This window comes from Dipodomys merriami, unplaced genomic scaffold (assembly GCF_024711535.1).
Source record: "Dipodomys merriami isolate MVZ:Mamm:240054 unplaced genomic scaffold, mDipMer1.0.p SCAF_22, whole genome shotgun sequence".
NCBI classification, from domain to species: Eukaryota; Metazoa; Chordata; class Mammalia; order Rodentia; family Heteromyidae; genus Dipodomys; species Dipodomys merriami.
The window spans coordinates 16,814,159-16,836,479 of record NW_027203604.1 but is presented as its reverse complement, the minus strand read 5'-3'; the positions used below and the strand labels follow the sequence as shown (position 1 = coordinate 16,836,479).

Sequence of the window (22,321 nt, the reverse complement as noted above, 5' to 3'; positions counted from 1 at the left end):
CTGCACCCCATTCTGTGGGAGGAGCCCCGCTTCCAGGGCTAAATGTATCAAGAAGTGCTCAGGGCCCAAAGCTGAAGTCGATGCTTGTACCCCAGTTAATGCCGATGTTTTCTGTGGCTTTGGGGGAGGTTGGCAGTCCGGCCTTTCTCTTGGCTGTTCCCAATGACCACAGCAGGGGTTCGTGCCAGTCCTGTGGGGGGCAGTCTCGGCATGCACTCGCTGTGCTTCGTCCAGTCCCATGTGGCAGCTACCGCCACAGACCTGAAGCTGGGGCGCCGTCGTCCTTGCAGGCGGGGGGCCATGGTGGTTGCTGAGGCTCTGGGCTAGAACCTTCTCCGGATGCCCTTCTCCAGGCCCCAGGGGCTGGGGGAGGTGGTGGTGGTGCGAGGAAGAGGGAAATAAGCACACAGAACCCCCAGAACATACAATCAGTTGTCTGAACGGATTTATGTTTTGTTTCAAACCATGGGAGGACAGGAGATAAAATGCAAAGCGTCTGGGTGCAGCAGTGGCTGCGCGTCTCATCTCGGTCCACCATGCGGCCCACGTGCGGGCTCTTGTATGTGAGGCCCACTCCACCTTTCTGCGGGTGGCGTCACTCCCCAGTACCGGGGCCCTGGGAGCCGGCGGCTGCCATCACTGTGGCCTGCGTGGCGGCTGTCCCACTGGGCTCCTCCACCCGGGACCTCTTGACCTCGGGCTCCCCGCTGGAAGAGCTGGGGGCGGCAGTGGAGGTGGCTGGGGTCGGCGTGGTACTGGCCGCTGTGGCGGCAACAACTGCAGCTGGCTCCTCGGGCCCCACCTCGCACACCCGGGTGACCACCACCGGCGTGGATGAACTCGCCTGGGCTGCCAGGAGCTGCAGGGGACTGGTGAGGGCTGGGGGTGGAGGGAGAGGAGGTCACACGGGGGTCTGGCAGGACCAACCCTGGCATGTCTGACACAGAATGCTCAGTGGACTCAGCAGACCCCCACACTGCCCCCTATCCCCCGCCATGCAGGGGGGAAGCCCCATGCTCACCCCTCCAGCTGGCCAGAGCCTGGCCTTGGGCCCCCACGCCTCTGCTTCTGCCTGGACCTGAGACATCCTGGCTCCCCCTTATCCCCGGCTCCCTGCCCTGTGCTGGCCGACCTCTAACCACTGGCCTCACCCCAGTCAGTCAAGGGGGAAGCAGCCTTATGGCAGCAGGGCACAGGTACCCTCGGGGCCTTTCCTGTATCACTGGCAGGGCCTGGCACGAGGGTGCTCTGATGGGGTGGGAGGCCGTGTGGCTAGGCCAGGTGGGGCTGGAGGATGGGCCAGGCCTCACCGTAAGTGTTGCCGGCTAAGCTGTTCGTGGGCACAGTGTGCTTCCCGTTCTGCGTGACGGCCCTGACCGGGAGGTGGTGCTGCCCGATGGTCACTGGCGTGGCTGGCTGCAGGATGGTGACCGTGTGCCCGGGGACGCCTGGGGTCATCTGGCTGGCTACTGTCTGGATGACACGACTGGCTGCAGGGATCGTGGCAAATGCAATGGTGGGTTTCTCTTCCAAACCTGTGGGGCAGCAGTGGATGAGAAACACTCCAGGCCAGAGAGGCCATCAGCTCCCATGTGGCCTTGGCAGAGGATCTGGGTGAGGACAGAGTGGCAGTGGGGAAAACTGCTCCGAGGAGATCCTCACCATGGAAACAGGTTGCCAAAGAAGACCCATTCGTTGGGTTTTAGAATAGACCTTGAACTTTAAGCACGTGTGTGTGTGTGTGTGTGTGTGTGTGTGTGTGTGTGTGTGTGTGTGTGTGTGTGTGTGTGTGTGTGTGTGTGTGTGTGTGTGTGTGTGTGTGTGTGTGTGTGTGTGTGTATCTGTCTGTCTGTCTGTCTGTCTGTCTGTCTGTCTGTCTGTCTACTGGGGTTTGAACTCAGAGCCTCAAGCTTGCTCCATAGATGCTCTACCACTTGAGCCATACTCCAGCCTCTTTGCTTTAGGTGTTATGGAGATAGGGTCACTTCTGCCAGGGACCAGCCTGATTCCGGTTCTCCCCTACGCCTCCTGGGTAGGTTGAATTATGGGCATGTACCCCAGCTTGCTGACTGAGATGGGGGCACTAACTTTTCTGCCCAACTGGACCACAAACCACAATCCTCCCAATCTCTGCCTCTCAAGTAGCTGGAATTACAGGTATGAGCTACCATGCTTGGCTTAAATTTACTCTGGGCAAGAAAACATTCTTTGGAAATGCGAGGATTGGCTCCTAAAGCCATTCATTCACTGAGACAGAGTTCCCACCACAACTTTTAAGATAAAATGAGCTGAGACTGAGTCAACCCAAGGCCTCCCAAGAGGGTATGTTTCGGAATTAGGTATACCCACCCTGGAAGTCCTCAAGATCAGATTTATCCTGGGGAACCAGAGCTGACTCTCAGTCCTAATGTCTCCCAAAGACTTGGCACTAGAGGCCTTGGCAGAGACTTCCACCGGGCATGTGCTCCCTGCCTTTGAAAACGCTAAATTCCAGTCTGTGCACAGGCATGGCGACCATACCCGTCACCCCAGCACTCAGGAGGCTGAGGCAGGGAGATCAGTGGGACCCCGATCTCAAATGGAGAGAGGAGGAGAGAGAAGAGAAGGAGAGGAGGGAGGAAAGAGGAGCGAGAGAGACTGCACAACCTAACTCAGCATTGCCTGGAGGGATAACCAATCATGCCACTGTGTGCCCGAGGCCCTGCCACACGGGGCCGAGTGCTGCCCCACAGGGTGGCTCTGAACCTGAGGCTCAGGCCCACAGTGCCAGGCTGGCCGGCTGGGCCACACCCTGGTAGACAGGCCAGCAGCAGCACTGTTACCTCTTGCTTCGCTGCCCAGGTCCAGCACAGCTGTGCCTGCCGTGTCATGGGCACCACCTGCCGGGCCCTGGCTGGCAAGGATGTAGCCGTTGGCTGAGTTGGCAGAAGTGGTGACCACCCTGACCATGGTGACAGTCGGGGCTTGTTGCACCACATGGATGGCGTGGCCCGAGGGCTGCTGCGAGGTCACTATGGAGGCTGGCATATAGGCCACAGGCTTGGCCACTAAGTTAGAAGGTCGGGGAGGTACAGCCATAATCACGGGCTGGGCGCTGACAGGGGAGCCTGGAGGGAGCAGAGAGAGAAGATAGTCACTTGATCATCACCTGGACAGGCCCAGACCCACTCCAAGTGCTAGATGAATTCTGTTTTCTTCAAGAAGTGGATGAAAGCGAGCCTTACCGGGGGCACTCTGGGAATAGCGGTACTCAGGAACGGAGGCTAACTTTGACCCTAGGTCTGGGTCATGTGGAATGGGGGAGCCCTCTCGAGACAGGCACTCTGGAGTCTGCAGGCCACTGGAACGAGGGGACATCAGCCCAGGGTGAGTGGGTGAAGCTGGGGCGCTCCTACAGAGGACAAAGAGCCAGAAGGGACCACGGTGCTAAGTGTGCCATGGATAGAGAACCTCAGACAGGACGTGACCCCAGTGTCCATCCCCCATCCCCGCCCACCTTTCTTGGGGCTCCTCTGTCAACTCTCCCGTTCCAGATGCTTCTCTAACACTGTGTCACTGTGGGCCATGGCCAATACTGTACGTGGGGAGCCGGGGGTGGGGGGGTGGGGGGGAGGGGGGAGGCCTCCATTAAGAGGACACACTGTGTTATCTGTGCTCCCAGCAAATGAGAGATCCAGTGGCATCTGCCTGTGTCCAAGGACCCCGCTCCTGCTGTGTCACTGGGACCAGCTCCTCTGAGAGGAGCCCAGGCCAGACCTCCATCGGGCCTCCAGCTCTTCTAGAATGAGGTGGCTGCAACACAGGAATTCCTGAGTGCCCTCCATTACTGCCCGTGCCAGCAGCCATCCTTCTGATTACAAAGTAGGAAGAAGCACGTAGCCATTGTTGCCTGCTCCTCTGGATTCGGCATGGCCAGGAGAAAGTAAGCAGGAAAGGCAAGGCCAGGCATTCATCAGCCAGGAGGATGAAGGCTTGGGCCTGCTGGTGACCGTGCCCACCAGCACTGAACTGCACCCCCACACCCGCCCCGTCACCAGAGAGCAGAGGAGACTCTGGGCAATGCCAGTCTCACTTCCTATCTGCCCTCAAAGGTCCTACGCTGTGCCAGAGAGGGGCCAGCTGCTGCTTCCCTGCATCTCCTCATGCCCAGCAAAGAGTGGATCCACTGAGCCTCCTATCCCTTTTTCCCTGGCAGAGACCCTGCCATGGCAGTACACACTGGAGAAGTTCTGATGCCTATAGTCCGGAAGTTGTGCACTGGTCCCGGGGCAGCCTCCCAGCCAAGGGGCAGTCTGACAAGCCAAGACCAGCCCCGGGACCTCATCTTCCTGAACACTCAGGACAGCAGCAGGGGCTTACCGTGAGGACAGAGGCCCAAAGGGGGTGCGGAAGCAGGATACACCCCTCTGCCTCCGTTTGCGGAATGCCTGTTCCACAAGCTTGGCTTCTGAGGCAGGGTCTATGCGCCAAAAAGAGCCTTTCCCAGGCTCCTCCTGGGAGCGTGGGACTTTGATGAAGTAGCGGTTCAGAGAGAGGTTGTGTCGGATAGAGTTCTGCAGGAAGGGAGAGATAGTCACTGTCACAGCCAGCTGAGCACAGACCACAGACCCTACTGACTCATGCCTGCAGCCAACTGCAGCAACAGGGGTGACAGGAACCACCAGCCCTCTGCGCTGTGGCTGCACAGGTACTGCACCTCATATGCAAAGCCCAGGCTTTCCTCCCTGGATCCCACAGTGAAACCTACCCCTGTTATTTTGTTTTGCTTTCTTTTCTTTTTGTAATACTGGGGTTTGAACTCAGGGTCTTGCAAGGCAGCCGCTCTACTGCTGAGCCACATCCCCAGCCCTCCATCACCATCTTTATAGAGCAAAGCAGAATAATGTTAAAAGCATTTCAGGAACAAAGAAAAGACTTAGCTAGAGGTGTGGCTCAAGTGGTAGGAGCATGGCTCCAGTGGTAGCGCCCTAAGTTCAATCCTCAGTACTGCAAAACCCACAACAAAAAAGAGGAATTTGGCTCAGTGTTCAAATGCTTACCTAACATGCACGAGGGTTTAGATTTGATTCCCAGGACCCAGGAGAGGAGGGAAGGGAAAAGAAGAATCTGGAAATAGGGGTTGGGAAGGTGGCTCAGTGGTAGAGCGCTTGCCTTGCATGCATGAGGCCCTGGGTTCGATTCCTCAGCACCACATAAGCAGGGGGGAAAAAAGCCGCAAGTGACGCTGTGGCTCAAGTGGCAGAGCACTAGCCTTGAGCTGAAGAGCTGACGGACAGTGCCCAGGCCCAGAATTCAGGGCTGTGACCGGACCCCCCCCCAAAAAAAAGAATCTGGAAATAGCCACCTACATATTGCTGGGCATGGTGGCACTCATCTGTAAAATCTACACTCAGGAGACTAACGCAGGAGGATCATGAGTTTGAGACCAGCCCAGGCTACACAGTATGACACTGCCCCCCCCCCCCGCAAAAAAAAATAAAAAATAAAAAAATAGGGGCTGGGAATGTGGTTTAGTGGTAGAGTGCTTGCCTAGCATGCATGAAGCCCTGGGTTTGATTTCTCAATACCACATATACAGAAAAGGCCAGAAGTGGCGCTGTGGCTCAAGTGGTAGAGTGCTAGCCTTGAGCAAAAGAAGCTCAGGGACAGTACCCAGGTCCTGAGTTTAAGCCCCAGGACCGGCAAAAAAAAAGAAAAATGAAAAGCAAAGACTTGAGTACCACAGTACACACACCTCATCCTGAGTAAGCTAGCAAGCAGGAAACAGTAACTATGGGAAAACACAAGGGAATGAGGGAACAACACATACCAATGCACCTACTACACTGAGGGCTGGTGGTACCATGGGGCCACAGTGGCGACACCCATCCAGTGCTGGGTTGGCCATGTGCCTGGTGCTTACAATGCCAGGCAGGAAGCAGGAGAGTGCACCAGGCACCCATTGTAGGCTTCGTGCCTGTACTGCAGCCTGACATTTTAGAGGTGCTGTGGATCATCCTCTATGGAAGGACCCCCATGTCTCTCCTGTTTGATGCATGGCCTCACCTGCCAGCCTTTGTCAGCCGTCCTGTAGTATGGGTAATGCTTGGTGATGTGGGCGTAGATGCCGCTTAGTGTTAGCTGCCGGTCCTGGGCGGAGGAGATGGCCTGCACAATGAGCTGTGCATAGGAGTATGGTGGTTTCGACTCGTCCTGGGGAGAAGCAGAGTGCTGGGGTGAGAAGAAGACAAGGTGCCACACCCCCCACCGCCTGCTCCCAGACTAAACCCATCCCCATGATCACTGGTGGGCCACTTTCATGACATTTCATGTATTAGCTGCTTTGCCTTGGAGGACAGAAAAGTCAGGCTTTTATCATAATTTAATCCTGAAATTCCGTACCCCCTCAACACACCTATCAGTTATCAGACGTAAGAAAGCATGTATCACCCCACTGGATGACTGTCATTAAACCCCACACTTGGCAGGAGATGGGACAGGGAGAGGGGAAGAGGGAGCAATGTCACGATCGTGTTTGGCAAGTGGGGAGAGGTGACTGCTCTGTTTGCTGCCCTTGGAGTCCCTCTCTTCCACCTGTGTGGGTCACCATAGTGTGCTCCTCATACCTTGGGGCTGTCCCCGCCCGATGTGTCTGCCTGCTGCTCAGAGGCGGCCTTTGCAGCAAACTCAGCAGCCAGCTGCAGGTCTGAGGTCACGTTCTGGACAAAGCGGTAGCCAGAGGACCCGGCTCCTCGAGGGCTGGCAGGGCAGGAGTTGGGGACGCTGAAGAGAGGGAAGGACACACCGTGAGTTCTCCCTACAGAGAAGGGCTTGGGCCTGCCATGGTCTCAGGACCACCGTTGGATAATAAGGGCTCACTTCTCTCAACAATGTGTACCCTGGTGCAGGACCAGGGGCAGCAAGCAAGCTTTATCCAGCAGCAATCCCTCTCCAGGGCCAAGGTACCTCATTCCCAGTGTCACAGGTGGCAGTGCCCAGCCTCTCCCGGCTGGCACACATGCAGCTTCCCACAAGGATCTCTGTGAAGAGCTGAGCCTGAGGGGATTGAAGCCTCTCCCTGGCAGAGACCTGAGTCCACAGCCACAGGAGCTGCTGGTCAGTGCCAAGGTGTCCACAAGATGGCACCCCAGGAACAGGCCTGAGGTGGAAAAGAGCCATAGTTAGATACAAGAAAGGTGCTGGGCAGTGCTGAGGACTTCCAATCAAGGGCAGGAGGGGGACACTGGCTCTCCCTTGGCTCAGCTGGTCGGGAGCTTTGGCCAATTGCCCCGATGAACTAGGACTGGCTTTGGTCATCAGACCTCATAAAATCTTGATTCTGAAAATGTCTGTTACTGAAACTATTCAGGGAAAATCAACTAGACCCAGATCAGAAGCAATCTTGTCGAGCCAGGCTCAGTCTAAGCTCAGAAGACTGCAGTTACAGACCAGCCTTGAAAAAAAATGTATAGGAATTGAGCACTAGTAGGTAGCTACTTATACCCAACTAAGGCTCCTTTCACAGAAAGTTTAATCCGTACTTATAAACTAGTTTGTGAGAGGAAGAAGGGGAAAATATAGCAGCTTTCCTGGCAGTGGCTCTGGTGTCTCATACTGTAAACTTTGTGGCTCAGGAGGCTGAGATCTGAGGATCACAGTTTGAAGGCAACAGGCAAATCTGAGATATTTTTTTATCTTCCATTAACCTACAAAAAAATCAGTCTTAAGTAGAAAAAAGCTAAGCAAGAGTATGAGGCACTGAGTTCAAGTCCCACTACCAGCATTAAAAAATGCTACAACCTTCGAGATGGCCCTGGGCAGCCTAAGCTAATAAAAACTGTGCAGGAGCCAGGCAACAATGGCTCATGTCTGTAACATCAGCTACTCAGCAGGCTGAGATTTGAGGACTGAGGTTCAGAGCCAGACCAGGCAGGAAAGTCTATGAGATTCTTATCTCTTAATTAACCAACAAAAGGCCAGAAGTGGAGCTGTGGCTTAAGTGGTAGAGTGCACAGGGACATGGGGGGGAACGGACATACACACACTTTCTCTCTCTCTTCTTTCTCTCTCTCTTCTTTCTCTCTCTCTTCTCTCTTCTCTCTCTCTCTCTCTCTCTCTTCCCCCCCCCATTCAAAAGGCAGAATAAGCCAGTATCTCTCATGGAAAGGGGAAGAGCCCCAAACCCGGGGGACTTGGCCAAACCCCTCCACTAGGCCCCATGTTTGGGGGACTGTATTCAGGGTCCCAGTAGAGGCCAAGTAGAACAATGAGAGCCACCACTGTTGCATGGATTAAATTCCCCTCCCTCAAGATAAACAAATGCAGCCATGGTACTCACTAGGCACTACGCTGAAAATGAATTATACAATTTATAGATGGGGATGGGAGGGAAAAATTGGGAGAGGGGGAAGGAAGGAGTCCTGCCCTAAAATAAATTCCTGTCCCTCTCTTTAAGGCTGAGGTGAGACTGGAGGTGTGCACGTTGGGCTAGCTGTGGTAAATTTTCTTCTTTTAGTGGAGAAAGATGGCCATTAACAAGCCACATTCTGCATTTTCCCTTGGGTGAGAATTGGGGAAAACCCTGATATGGGCTTCCTGGGTCTGGCCTGGACAAGCCCACACTGGCCTGTAGTACCAGGCCCAGAAGCTGCTTTTGTACTAGGTAAGTGCAGAGTGCCTGGTCATTCACCACTGCTCAGCGTGGCCAGGGGACCCACGGGCATGACGGCCTGCCCAGGCACACACACTTCTCCATCTCACTGAGAACCAATGGAATTGAGCCCCTCACTGCCCTTGGAGCCATCAATGGCAGCCACATTGCTGCTTTTCCTGCTCTCTGGGGACTGGCCCAGGAGCCCTAGAGGATTAGGGACCTCTGGTCATCATCCTCCAGCACCAATCCCAGCAATGCAGTTGGAGCTCCTAAAATTACTCAAGTCAGGAATACTATGTTGTTGCTTAAAGGGGGACTATAGTCTGCAAGGTAGGTCAGACAGGGGACCCTCATACCCGAGACTGCTGCCCCAGGAAGGGGATGTCAATGCCCACGAGTCTGGCGAGCTGAGAGGCTACCGGAGAGCCCTGGACTCTGGCCAGCTCTGGGCTGGCTCTGCTCAAGCAACATCCTCAGGGGGGCCAGCCTTATGCAGAGGCTGCCCAGGACCCTGACCAAGCCTTGACCCTGGCCACTCCATTCTCAAGTGTAACAGCCAAGCTAGACACCTGTAGTCCAGGCCAGCCTCTACAGGTGGGACACACAGAACCAAACAGGGGGCACAGGACACAGAGTAGGCCACCACGCACCGGAGAAAAAGACAAAACACCAAATGAAAACCAGATGGAGCTAACAGCTGCAGGGAGGAGAGACACTAATAAACCACTGGAAAACGAGGACCTGCTTGTTTCTTTTTTTTTTTTTTTTGTCAGTCAGCTCTTCAGCAATAGGCTAGCTAGTACTCTTTCACTTGAGCCACATCTGGTTTTCTGGTGGTTAATTGGAGATAAAGAGTCTCATGGAGGGCTGGGAAGGTGGCTCAGTGGTAGAGCACTTGCCTTGCATGCCTGAGGCCCTGGGTTCGATTCCTCAGCACCACATAAGCAAAAAGAAAAAAACCGGAAGTGGCGCTGTGGCTCAAGTGGTAGAGCGCTAGCCTTAAGCTGAAAAGCTGAGGGACAGCGCCCAGGCCCAGAGTACAGACCCCACGACCGGACCCCCCCCCCCAAAAAAAAAGGAGTCTCATGGACTTTCCTGCCTGGGCTGTCTTTGAACCATGATCCAGATCTTAACCTCCTGAGTAGCTAAGATTATAGGTGTGAGCCACCGGTGCCCTGCCTGCTTGCTCTTTCTTTTTTCTTTTCCCTTCCTTCCTTCCTTCCTTCCTTCCTTCCTTCCTTCCTTCCTTCCTTCCTTCCTTCCTTCCTTCCTTCCTCCCTCCCTCCCTCCCTCCCTCCCTCCCTTCAACAACCCTGGGGCCCGAATCCCACTACCTGACCTTCCTAACTTTACCCTGGCCAGCCTCACACTTGTCATTTTCCTGCCTTCGACTAGTAGCCAGGATTACAGGCATGCATGTTTCCTTCTCTTGTGCCCTTTTCTAGGAAGAGAATCAAGGATGTGCCTTAAAAATTAAAAAAAAAAAAAAAAAAAAGAGCAAATCAAGAAAGGAAGCCACCCACCCAGGTCAGCAAAGGCCCTCTTCCACCTGAGGCTCCCCAGGGTGGTGGAGAAAGTCCAGGGTGAGCAGGGCCAGACCCTGGCTCTGGCTGGAACAGGGCTGGCTGCAGAGGAACGGCTTCCCAGGGATATTCATGGCCACTGGCAGAGCTTACTGACTGAAAAGAGGAATTCCAACTTCAAGGAGGAGAAAAACAAACCAAAGTACAAGGAAGGAAATAGCTGGGCCCAATAATTATGACACAGTTACAATAAAGAAAATGCTGACACTAACTGAACCAAAACCCATGTGACTTTATCGGGAGGATGGGGTGGGGGAGGAAAAGCTTCCTTCGTTTCCATGGAGGAAGTCCAAGTACACTGCCTAAAACCAAAAGGCCAGGGCCTGCGGAGGCCAGGCCTCGGCACAGAAGCCAACCAGCAACAGCCGGAAGAGGCAGTGGGAAGTGAGAGGCCCTGAGTGCAGCATCCCATGGGGTTTTCATCTTAGGGGTTTTTCATCACAGGGTACGTACACAGAAGCTCTAACTTTGGGAAAAAAGAATAGGACCAGCATATTTTCAGAGGAATTTTTTTTTTCTGGATCTACCCTTGAAGGAGTTATGGTCCCCAAACACAAGGTCAATATTATAAAATTCTGGGGCACATTTGTAATCCCAGCTCCTTGGGAGTCAGGGACAGTGTAAGAGGCAACCCAAAAGAAGCTTTTTTCTTTTCTTTTCTTTTTTTTTATTTAGAGAATACTTTATTAATTTCTGTAATCAAACCTACATAGATAAGACCTTACATATTTAATACAGCGTGTTTATCCTTGTACAATTGAAAAAAATTAAGTTTAACATCTCTAGACCAATATGGCTATTAATTTCTGTACAATGCCAACTCAACACAGTAAACTGGGATACTTTTTCCAAAGTTGACAGCACAGCTAAAGTTTCCAAAAATTCAAATTATATATATATATATTTATATTTATATAAAGATGCTTTTTTCTAGACCTGTAAATTAACTAAAATGTGGATATTCTCTTCTCTCTCTCTCTCTCTCTCTCTCTCTCTCTCTCTCTCTCTCTCTCTCTCTCTCTCTCTCTCTCTCTCTCTCTCACACACACACACACACACACACACACACACACACAGAGGCAGCATCTCATGCCCTTTGATCTGAGCTTTCCCTGTTTTGCAGTCACTTTGGGCTCCTGGAGGAACAGGATTTACCGATAAGCACCTGGTGACATATGACAGAGGGCAAAACTGCTCCTCAAATAAGCATTGCCATAGTCTTACTGTTGTAAAGCCCAGGGGACTACCCTCCAGGTAACTTGTGCAGTTTCACTCCAGGGGTAAGATGATAACTTCTCCAGAACTCCTCCAGAGACAAAGACTGAGCTAATGGTCAACACCTGTGACCTGGAATGGTTTTAAACGTGCATACCATCCTCACCCGCTGTCCCAATTCTCCCAACACCACTGAAGATGAAGATGCTGAAGATGTACGGAAAGGCTGGCTTCCCATGGGTGCCATGTAATGAATCTCCTTTCTCAGCCCTTTATAAATTTCTTTCTTTCTTTCTTTCTTTCTTTCTTTCTTTCTTTCTTTCTTTCTTTCTTTCTTTCTTTCTTTCTTTCTTTCTTTCTTTCTTTCTTTCTTTCTTTCTTTCTTTCTTTTTTTGCATATGGGGGCAAGTGGCTGGACTAATAGGGGCTCCTGGAAGGTTGGGACTAGAGTTTGAGAACCTGCTCTCAGCAGCAAGATTGTGGGCCCAGGGTAGCCCAGAAGTTGGCAAAACCCTCTGTGAAAAATAATAAGGCAACATGCCTAGGGGCGGGGATCAGGTGAAGAGTGACAGCCTAGCAAACATAAGGCCCTGATTCAACCCCCAGGAGTGCCAAAAACAAAAAACAAAAAAACCCAGAAACCTGGGAGCTCCTTTAAGATTAAACTAGTTTTTGAAACACATTTTTTTCCTCAGAGAAAAAGACTGGCAACCTGAACATCAGCTCTTCTGGAACAGGCTTAAGGCAGGAAGGCATTCTGCAGATGAGGGCTGGCAGATTGGTGCATGGCAGGGGCCCTGCTTCCCCTAAGCAAGCACTCTGGGAAGGGCTGTACCCTACATCCTTTTGGTGGGCACCAAAAGCACACAGCAGGCCCGTCAGAGTCCAGGCGATGCCACACAGGTACACTTGAGAAGACACAATGTGATCACCTGTGGCAAGTCTCCACCCAGCTTCACTAGTCCACACAAACGTCCCAGACATATAAAAGGAACACACAGGCCGGGTGTCGGTGGCTTACACCTGTAATCCTAGCTACTCAGGAGACTGAGATCTGAGGATCTCGATTCAAAGCCAGCCCAGGCAGGAAAGTCCCTGAGACTCTTATCTCCAATAAATCACTCAGAAAACTGGAAATGGTACTCAAGTGATAGAGTGCTTGCCTTGAGCTGAAGAGCTGAGGGATAGCGCCCAAGCCCAGAGTTCAAGCCCCAGGGGCGGGGCGGGGAGGGAAGGTGGAGAGAAGGAGCACAATGGTGCCCACTGCCTAGTGCAGAAGAGCCAGGGCTCTCAGAAATGGAAAAGGACAAGGTGAGCTGGAAGGAGCTGCAAGTTCAAGCAGAAAACAAGTCAGAACTCCAGTGACCCACACACTCTAGAACATTTCTACACATTCATCCTGAAATCATCATGAAAACATCATCCTGAAGGATCCCGAGTTTGCCAGAAAATCAAGAGTCCAGAGCCCTTTAACCATGGGATGGAGTACAAGCCCCCTACTGTATGGGTGAAACCTCAGACTGTACCAGACCCCCTCCAGGCCCTGCGCAGGCATCTGTGGTAACGGTAATGTTCACCTTTCGCCTAAGGAAGTGCTTTGTGGCTTAGCTTCAGCATATTTAAATCATTGAAGCATCTGACACCTATGCTCTACTGTTAAGTAAAATAGGAATTACTTTCAATCACTTCCCCAGGATCTCAGGAGAGACTTGATGACCCAGCCTGCTACTAAGGTACGCTGGGGTAGGCAGTGCCCATGGCGGGGGGGGGGGGGGGGGGGGGAGAGGGGGCAGGGAGAGGGAATCATCCCACTGCTGAGTATGGCACTCCATCAAAACTTACAAATTGTTCCTTTCTGAAAAATTCTATTTGGTATTTGTGGGTACTAGCTGACTGTAAATAATTAAAAGCATGGACAGTGAACCTAAGGATGGGGCAGGGAGAGATGGTACACAGACAGACCCCATGGTCTCCAAACCCAAAAGATCTTGCTTCAAAAGGGGTGGCATTGCCAGGTGCCAGTGGCTCACACCTGTAATCCTAGCTACTCAGGAGGCTGAGATCTGAGGATCAAGGTTCAAAGCCAGCCCAGGCAGGAAAGTCCGTGAGACTCTTATCTCCAATTAACCACCAGAAAACTGAAAGTGGAGCTGTGGCTCAAGTGGTAGAATGCTTGCCTTGAGCTGAAGAGATGAGGGACAGTGCCAAGGCCAAGAGTTCAAGCCCCACGACTGACTTAAAAAAAAAAAAAAAAGGTTACATCAGGGCTGGGAATGTGGCTTAGTGGTAGAGTGCTTGCCTAGCATGCATGAAGCCCTGGTTCGATTCCTCAGTACCACATAAACAGAAGAAGCTGTAAATGGCACTGTGGCTCAACTGGTAGAATACTAACCTTGAGCAAAAAGAAGCTTAGGGACAGTGCCTAGGCCCTGAGTTCAAAACCCAGGGCTAACCAAAATTAAAAAAAAAAAAAAGAAAAAAGAAAATGAAAAAAGTCTGCATTACCTGGCAGTAAAGCAGTACCACACTAAAGATCCTGATTAAGATGGCCAGGACTCTGAAGCTAGCTACCTACTGTTTATTTTGTAGGATATACAGCTTAACCTTTACTTGATTTCACAAACCACCAAGCAAAGCTTTATAGAAGCAACTTCAAAAACCCTGCCCTAAGGAGCAAGCATAGCCTCTACTTTCCCTCCCTGCCAATCCCCCAGCTTTTCTCTCTTGGCCTCTTCCCTTGGTACAACCCCAGCAGTTTTCTTCAAACTCCAGCTCTAAGAAGCCCGGCTTAGACTGGTCAGGGTTTCAGCAAGACCTAGAAAAAGATTAACTGAGTTCCTTTTTCCTAAAAACACGGTTCCTTTACAGCAAGAGAAAGGTCATAAAGCTGCTAAAGGTCACAGAATTTAGTTCAAAGAGCTCATTCATTTACTGGGTGGAGTACTTCAAGGCAGAAAAAAAAATCCACCCAATATACACACACAAAACCACAGTGCAACATACACACCCACCCTGAGAAACTTGGAGCCTCCTGCCCGCAAAGCAAAACCAGGGTGGGTAGGGGTGGGGTTTAGGCAGGGCCGACGCCCCTCAGGGGCCTCTGGAGGGAGGGCAGTGCCCACAGCTCTAGGGAGGAGCGAGATCCCCAAGCCTAGCGCCAGCAGCCAATGGGGACCGCCAAGTGCAGGAGCACCAAATTAGGAAATCACTCAGCCAGCCCCCACCCTCTCCTCCCAGGATCAGGGGAGGAAAGGCCGGGCATGTTTGTAAACATGGCAACCCCGCCCCAGGAAGAAACTCAAACTGAAGTCTCTAGGCCAGCAAAACCACCAAGATTCTGAGGTTTCTAACACCCAGCAGAACTCTACACGAGAAGAATCACAGATGTCCACAGAGGCCCACTGCTGTAAGGCTTAATTAAAGGTCCACAAGCCAGAGAGCAGGTCCCTTAGTCCCGGTAGTTGACCAGGAACCCAAGAGGAGCCAATGGGAAGCTGCAGGGGGACAAAGATGGGGACAGACAGGAGGATGGGGAAGAGCAGGTGGGCAGCACGGACACCTGGGACCAGAAGGGAAGGAAGCACTCAGCTGAGGACTCACTGACAGCAGAGCTGCCACCACCTCTGCCCCTGGGTACACGCTGACACACGAGGCCTCTGGGGATCCACAATGCCTGACTCTACCAGAAACAGTTCCTTCAGCTGGGCCAGATACACTAACCAAGGTCCCTTAGTGGCCACCTGTTTTGACTTCCATAGGCCACAAGCAGCAGGGCACTCACATCTGAGCCCCTGCAGCATTGGTATGGCTTAGCTTTGTCCCAGCGGCTGCGTTAAGGTGACACTGGAAGTAGATTTAAGCACACGCCACACGTGAGGTTTTAATAGCCTAAACCATATCACACACTGTCCATACTGCCCGCCATGGCACGCAACTCAGTGGGTTTTAGCGTGTTCACAAAGCTGCAGACCCTTTACCGTATTTAGTTTAAAACATCCTTACCAGGCCACATGGACACCCTGAACCTCAAACCTGTGAGAGCAATTCCTGCTTCCTGACTGTGGCCAATGCCCACCCTGGCTATCCCATGCGAATGGCACCACGCACTACGACCATACAATACATCCACGCAACCACATAATATATCCATGAGACCATGTACTAGGTGGCCCTTTGTGACTGGCACTTCTCATATGGGCATTAGGTCTTCAAGGCTGACCCACTGGGACCAGGTATGCAGGTCTTGTACCCTCTCACGCCCTTGTGATTTCCTATCTTACAGACAAGCCACACACTGTAATTTTCCCCAAGTATGTGGCTGTGAGTTCCACCCCGGGGCCATCATGAGCAGTGGGGCCACAACACCCAGGCTAAGGCTATGTGACTATGAACTGCTAGGTCATAGGGGGGCCCTCTGTGTAGCCTTTTTGTTCCACAGCAGCTGCATCATGTCACCACCGAGCATTTATCCGTGTGTAACTTACATATACATCTGGGAAGGAGAGAACATTGCCATGGCTCTGAGGACAGAGCCCCTGCAGAGCCTTGTTGTGTGGGATTGTGGCCAAGTTAGACATCTGGAGCACAAGGTCACATACAGAATTTGGGCATTAGAATGGGAGGCCGAGAATAAAAGTAATCTCTCATAAAGATACAGGCACTGAATGGTACCACACAGCCAATGCAACGCTGGGCTTTGCTAGTCATTCACCACCACCATCATCATCTATGAAGTTCAGGCTGGCTCCAAGGCCAAGACCTGAGGAGGACAACCCCCACTCTGGCTCTGGGAAAGAGGACATCAACTCCAACTCCAACACAAATGATTCCCCAAGGAGCACATTTCATCACTGGAAAACAAAGCCAACAATGGAAAACTAGTGCAGGAAGCCAATCTGGTTGCTGCTCAGTGAGTCAAGAGACAAGTCCAGCCTAGTGTGGTGGCGCTTACTGGTATGTAGGAGGCGGAGCCAGGCCAGCCTGGGCTACACAGAAAAAACCCTATCTCAAAAAAAAAACCAAAAAAAAAAAACAAGGCCAGCCAGGCGTCCAGTGGCTCATGCCTGTAATCCTAGCTACTCAGGAGGCTGAGATCTGGGGATCACAGTTCAAAGCCAGCCCGGGGAAGGAAAAGTCCGTGAGACCCTTATCTCCAATAAACTATTCAGAAAACAGGAAGTGGCGCTGTGGCTCAAGTGGTAGAGCGCTAGCCTTGAGCTGAAGAGCTGAGGCTCAGAGTTCAAGCCCCACTACTGACAAAAAAACAAAACAAAACAAAACAAAACCCAAGACCTTGGAGTGCAGCTCTAGGCTGGAGCTCTCTTGCCTAGCATGGACCAGGACCTGGATTCCATCTTCAGGACAGAGGGAGAAGGAGGGAAAGAGGGAAAGGGAGACATGATGCTTCAAATTGAACCTGAGACCCAGGGACAGCTGCACAACCCTGTCCCACTGGGAAGTGTTTTTTTACAGAGTGTGGCTGGTGGGTAGCTGAGAGCCCTGAGCCCAGCAGGGCTGGGTGAAGCCTTTTACGACACGGAGCCACCGTGCTCCTTTCCCATCAGGGTGAGCTTTGCTGGTAAGACAGAAGCGCCGGCAGAAGCTGCTAGGTCACAACAGCCGCAGCCTCCGTACTGGCTACATGGGACACTGCACCTTGAGGGCCATATACCACTCTCAAGACAGAGAGAAGCAGAGAGACCTCGGAGATAAAACAGTAGAACACCTTAAGATGGAGAAACCCTTGTTTCCCTATCTTTGTTCTGGATGAGGATGTGGGTGTCCACAGAAGGGCTTGTGCTGGGGGCAGGGGCATGTGGCAGTACCCAGGAACACTTGTGAAATCAGAGTGGGGGCTCTGTGTGGAGCTTTGGCTACTCCAGTCTCTCCTGAAGCTGTGCTCTAGGGTTTTTCCTTCACAGAATAGAATCAAATGATAACTAGGAACTTCCACAAATGAAGGTTACAGAAGCAAAGTTCACCTAACCCTAGCATGTCAACATGACTTTTAAACATTTTCAACGTCTGTTACTTTCTCTGAGCAGGCTCTAACATGTAAGTCCTGAGTTGGAGGGGGGTGGGTTAGGGGACGAGCCTTTGAGGAGAACCCACCAGAGCCCACTTCCACAGCCAGGCCCACCCAGGTTGGTAAGAAGAGTCTGGGCTCCTGCAAGGCAGCTTACCTGATGGTGCCGGTTGGGGAGGGGATGGGGCTGACCAGGCTGCGGAGATCCGGCTCCGGAATGTGGATCTTCAGTGGGGAGATCTGAGGGTAGAGCGGTCGCAGGGGAGAAGCTGGAGCCTCTTCTTTATGGTACAGGGATGTGAACTGGATCTTGATGGCTGTGCTGGGGAACCGGAAGGTACACCTGTAACAAAAGGAGAACAGCAAGTCAGGTCCTGAAAGGAGGAGGCTGAGGTCCAGTGGGGCCTGATCACATGGATCCTGATCACCACATGACTGCACCAACACAACCCTTGTGCTCACAGGACTGGTATCGGGATGGCACTTCCTGTGCTCTCCTTAAGGCCCCTATGGACACAAGCATAGGGCCACTACAGCATCAGCTAGTCCCTGCCTGTCACAGGAACAGCACAGACCCAAATAGCCCTGCAACACGCCACAAGGCCGTGCACAGAGCTCTCAGCAGACGCGGCCCTATCGGTCTGCCAGCAGCTGTGGTGATGCCAGATGTGGTTTGTGTGTGGTTCACAGGGAAAAGAACAGAAAGGACAGCGATGTCAGTCCTTCCCCGATAGCTAAGGGCTAACACAAACAATGCCTGACAAATGCTCTGGGCTTCCCTGCCTCCAGCCTGTGGCTTTCCTACTCAAGGCAGCATGCCAACATACTTGGCCTTAAGAAGCACCAAGGTGGGCTGGGAAGGTGGCTCAGTGGGAGCGCGCTTGCCTTGCATGCCTGAGGCCCTGGGTTTGATTCCTCAGCACCACATAAGCAAAAAGAAAAAAGCCAGAAGTGGCGCTGTGGCTCAAGTGGTAGAGTGCTAGCCTTCAGCTGAAGAGCTGAGGGACAGTGCCCAGGCCCAGAGTTCAGGCCCCACGACCAGACCCCCCCCCAAAAAAAAAAAAAAAAGAAGAAGCACCAAGGTGGCTCAGTGGTAGAGTGCTTGCCTTGCATGCATGAGGCCCTGGGTTCGATTCCTCATAAGCAGAAGTCAGAAGTAACACTATGGCTCAAGAGGTAGAGCGCTAGCCTTCAGCTGAAGAGCTGAGGGACAGCGCCCAGACCCAGGCCCAGAGTTCAGGCCCCAGGACCGACCAAAAACAAAAAGCACCAAGACCATGCCAGGGGCTCAAGATAGGCAAGGACTATGTGCATGGTCCTCTTTTCTAAGAAACTGCAGCCTGTCACAGTCTGGGCAGTTTGCCTAGTACACCTTCCAATTTCTAAACAGAGAAATTGCCACCTACTACGATGCTAGCTTGAGAGTATCACAACAAAACCTGCCAAGCTAGCTGCACACATGGGGTGCACTGCACACAGCCCCCGCTGGTGCCCACATCCCCACAGCAAGACGGCCAGCATGCTGGAGGCTGGTGGAGATGCCCTGGCCTGGTGCAGCTGGGCCTGAGCGGGAGTGGCCGCCCAGGGAGCCTGATGCTGGCAAAGCCACCCGGCCCTGGGAACGTGCTTGTGCACACAGCTCTCATTCCATCTTCTCCACACTAAGTGTTTCATGAACAAGACTTAAGGGCAGGTCTTGTCTCTGTGTCCAACAACAGTGAGATGTAGTGAACAACTGGTGAATTTATATAAGGATCCCCTGCAGAGATGAGGAGCTCTTTATAGGGGGACCCACTGCAGAGGTGGAGGTCTTTACTGGAGATCTACCACAGAGCTCTTTCCTTCACCTGCTTGGGAGCCACTTGTACACCTGGCAGAGGAGCTGGAAAGCACCCAGCCAGGCTTCAGCCATTCAGCAAAAATGTGGGAGGCATGTTTATATTCCTATATGTAAAACCAGGGGTAAACAGGCATTCTGGAAGACAGGCTGGGTGCCCCAATACTGCAGATAGGGTGGGGGTCTGCAGTGCTGAGTCGGCATCACTCCTAAAGTTCCATTTGCTGGGGCGGGGATGGGGGGGGACCCTGAGATGTCACAGGTTTGAGAGTATGCAGAGTCATTTCCACTTTCTCAACAAAGAGCCAGCGGCCTCCTCCTAAACTGTGGCTCCTCAGTCCTGAAGGCCAAGCGGTCTTTATGAGTCACACAGCCCACATCTACCCACCCGAGACAGAGACCTAAAGAAAAGTTTATGGAAAAAAAAAAAAAAAAGAAAAGAAACGGTTTGTAGCCAGGAGCCTGGCTGGGGCTGGCTAAGGAGGGGCCCATGTGTGAATGCACAGGGAGCGTGTGGTGTGTATGTGACACACCCCTGTTGCCCTACATTCCACAGGAGGACAGCCCTATACATCAACTGTGTCCATGCCACTGCACCTCACCTCAGTCTGCCAGGAGAGCCCAGTGGAAGCGGCTGGGCTCCTGCACCGCAAAGGCCCTGAGTTAGCATGAGATCCCATCACATCAGTCACCAAGGCCAGCCAGGACAAGGATACACCCTGGCCACACGTGGGTGGGGAGACAAGAGGGGAGGGGAGAGGACATGGTGTGTAGGGCTCTAGACCTGGGCCTGACTCCACTCCAGATGAATCACAGACCTTCCTCCACATTTTAACCAGCTCCCTGGCCAGGAGGGAGTGATGGACATTACACAAGGAGGTGCTGTGCAACTGACAGCACAGAACCCCATCCTGCCTACCCTGAGTGTACACTGAGCTGTCAGTAAAGCCTCAGCCCGCCCCCAGGACAATCTCCTGTAACTGCTACTTCCCAATTAAGACCTAACCATAAGGGCTGGGAAGATGGCTCAGTGGTAGTAGTGCTTGCCTTGCATGCCTGAGGCCCTGGGTTCGATTCCTCAGCACCACATAAGAAAAAAGCCGGAGGTGGCGCTGTGGCTCAAGTGGTAGAGCGCTAGCCTTGAGCTGAAGAGCTGAGGGACAGCGCCCAGGCCCAGAGTTCAGGCCCCACTACCGGACCCAAAAAAAAAAAAAAAAAAAAAGACCTAACCATAAGCACAGTCCTAATAACTGTGGTGACAGCTATTTTAATACCAGCTCCTGACTCACTTTTCTAAATCTCATAGTGAGCCAGTCAGACATCCTGTTACTAGGAGAGGCGGAGGGAGGAAGAGGAGGACAATGAAGGGAGATGGGGCGCATTACATCCATCACCCCAGCAAGTCTGGCCTGCCCCTCAGCCTCGCTTACCTGGGAGTGTGGGGTGCTTGCAGCCTCTGTAAGTCACATCGCTCCCTGACATGTTGGGAGCCTAGCAGAACATTCATTCGTTGTGTGTGTGTGTGTGTGTGTGTGTGTGTGTGTGTGTGTGTGTGTGTGTGTGTGTGTGTGTGTGTGTGTGTGTGTGTGTGTGTGTGTGTGTGTGTGTGTGTGTGTGTGTGTGTGTGTGTGTGTGTGTGTGTGTGTGTGTGTGTGTGTGTGTGTGTGTGTGTGTGTGTGTGTGTGTGTGTGTGTGTGTGTGTGTGTGTGTGCTTGCGCATGGGCCAGTTCTGGAGCTTGAACTCAGGGCCTGGGCACTGTCCCTGAGCTTCTTTTGCTCAAGGACTAGCACTTTACCACTTGAGCCACAGTACCACTTCTGGCTTTTTTTGTGTATGTGATACATACATGCTAGACAAGCACTCTACCACCAGGCCACATTCCCAGCCCTTGATTCTTTATTTATTTTATTTTATTTATTTTTTTGGTTGGTTGTGGGACTTGAATTCTCTGGGCCTGGGCACTGTCCCTGAACTCTTCAACTCAAGGCGAACACTCTACCACTTGAGCTACAGTGCCACTTCTGGTTTTCTGGTGGTTAATTGGTGGTAAGAGTCTCATGGACTTTCCTGCCCAGGCAGACTTTGACCAGCAATCCTCAGATCTCAGCCTCCTGAGTAGCTAGGATTACAGGCGTGAGCCACCGGTGCCCGGCTTCAATCATTTTTTTTAATATAGGTTCTTGCTAGATACCCCAGGCTGCCTGCCCTCAAACTCTGTCCACCTGCCTCAAGTACCTGATGGAACCTGATTCCTAGGTGGAATTTTAATGAGTTGGTTGTAATTAAAGTCCTTTCTGAAAGTTTTACACTGTCTTGATCACATATGCCACCAGTTCTTCCCTGGGAAGACTGAGGCCAGCAACATGCCTGACAAGGAAGGGCGTAAGCAGGCACCCTCCCCCAAGCTCCTGCTCAGCACAGACAGAAGGCAGACCCACAGCTGCCTGGGTTGGACAGAGGAAAATGGCTGGCAGCAGGTATGGAATGTTCTAACAGCCTGGTATAGTGACTCATACATGTAATTCTAGCTACTTAAAGGAGGCTGAAACTGGGAGAATGGACATTTGAGGCTGGCCCAGGCAAAAAGTTTGCAAGATTCTGTCTCAATCAAGAAAAAGGCAAGTGAGATGGTGTGTCGCTATCACCTCAGCTGCCCAGGAAGCATAAACAGGAGGATCACAGTCCAGGCTGACCTGGGTATAAATATGAGACTCTATTGGAAACACAACAAAAGCAGAAATACTAGAGGTATGACTGAGTGGTAGAGTGCCTGCCTGGCCAGGGTGAGGGCACCGACTGTGTGAATGGCTGGCTGCACAGCTTTGGGAACCTCTGAATCACCAAAAGTCACAAACAGGAGGATTTATATGTTGCTTCCAGTAAAGCAAGAAGGATTTAAGACTGGGAAAAGCTGTTAGAAACTTGGCAACAGGTACTCAGATTTTGTGTGGTGCTAAGTGGCTCCTGGGCCCAGCAATGCACTGAGAGGGCCCAGTCTTATGGGGGACAGGCACCAGGGAAGGATAGC

The 22,321-nt window shown here is 52.3% G+C and overlaps 1 protein-coding gene across 1 annotated transcript in view; it reads right to left on the bottom strand.

The window, feature by feature from the left end:
• Window positions 1-432: 432 nt before the first annotated feature.
• The window catches only part of Foxk1 (forkhead box K1), a 52,762-nt gene continuing 30,873 nt past the window's right edge, over window positions 433-22,321 (bottom strand). The window contains exons 2-9 of the mRNA XM_070033458.1: window positions 17,613-17,798; window positions 6,606-6,762; window positions 6,046-6,192; window positions 4,360-4,553; window positions 3,225-3,391; window positions 2,823-3,107; window positions 1,311-1,535; window positions 433-879 (exon numbers count right to left, since the gene is read on the bottom strand). Coding sequence (XP_069889559.1) covers window positions 596-879; window positions 1,311-1,535; window positions 2,823-3,107; window positions 3,225-3,391; window positions 4,360-4,553; window positions 6,046-6,192; window positions 6,606-6,762; window positions 17,613-17,798 — 1,645 coding nt within the window. The 3' untranslated portion in view covers window positions 433-595. The remainder of the gene's footprint in view (window positions 880-1,310; window positions 1,536-2,822; window positions 3,108-3,224; window positions 3,392-4,359; window positions 4,554-6,045; window positions 6,193-6,605; window positions 6,763-17,612; window positions 17,799-22,321) is intronic.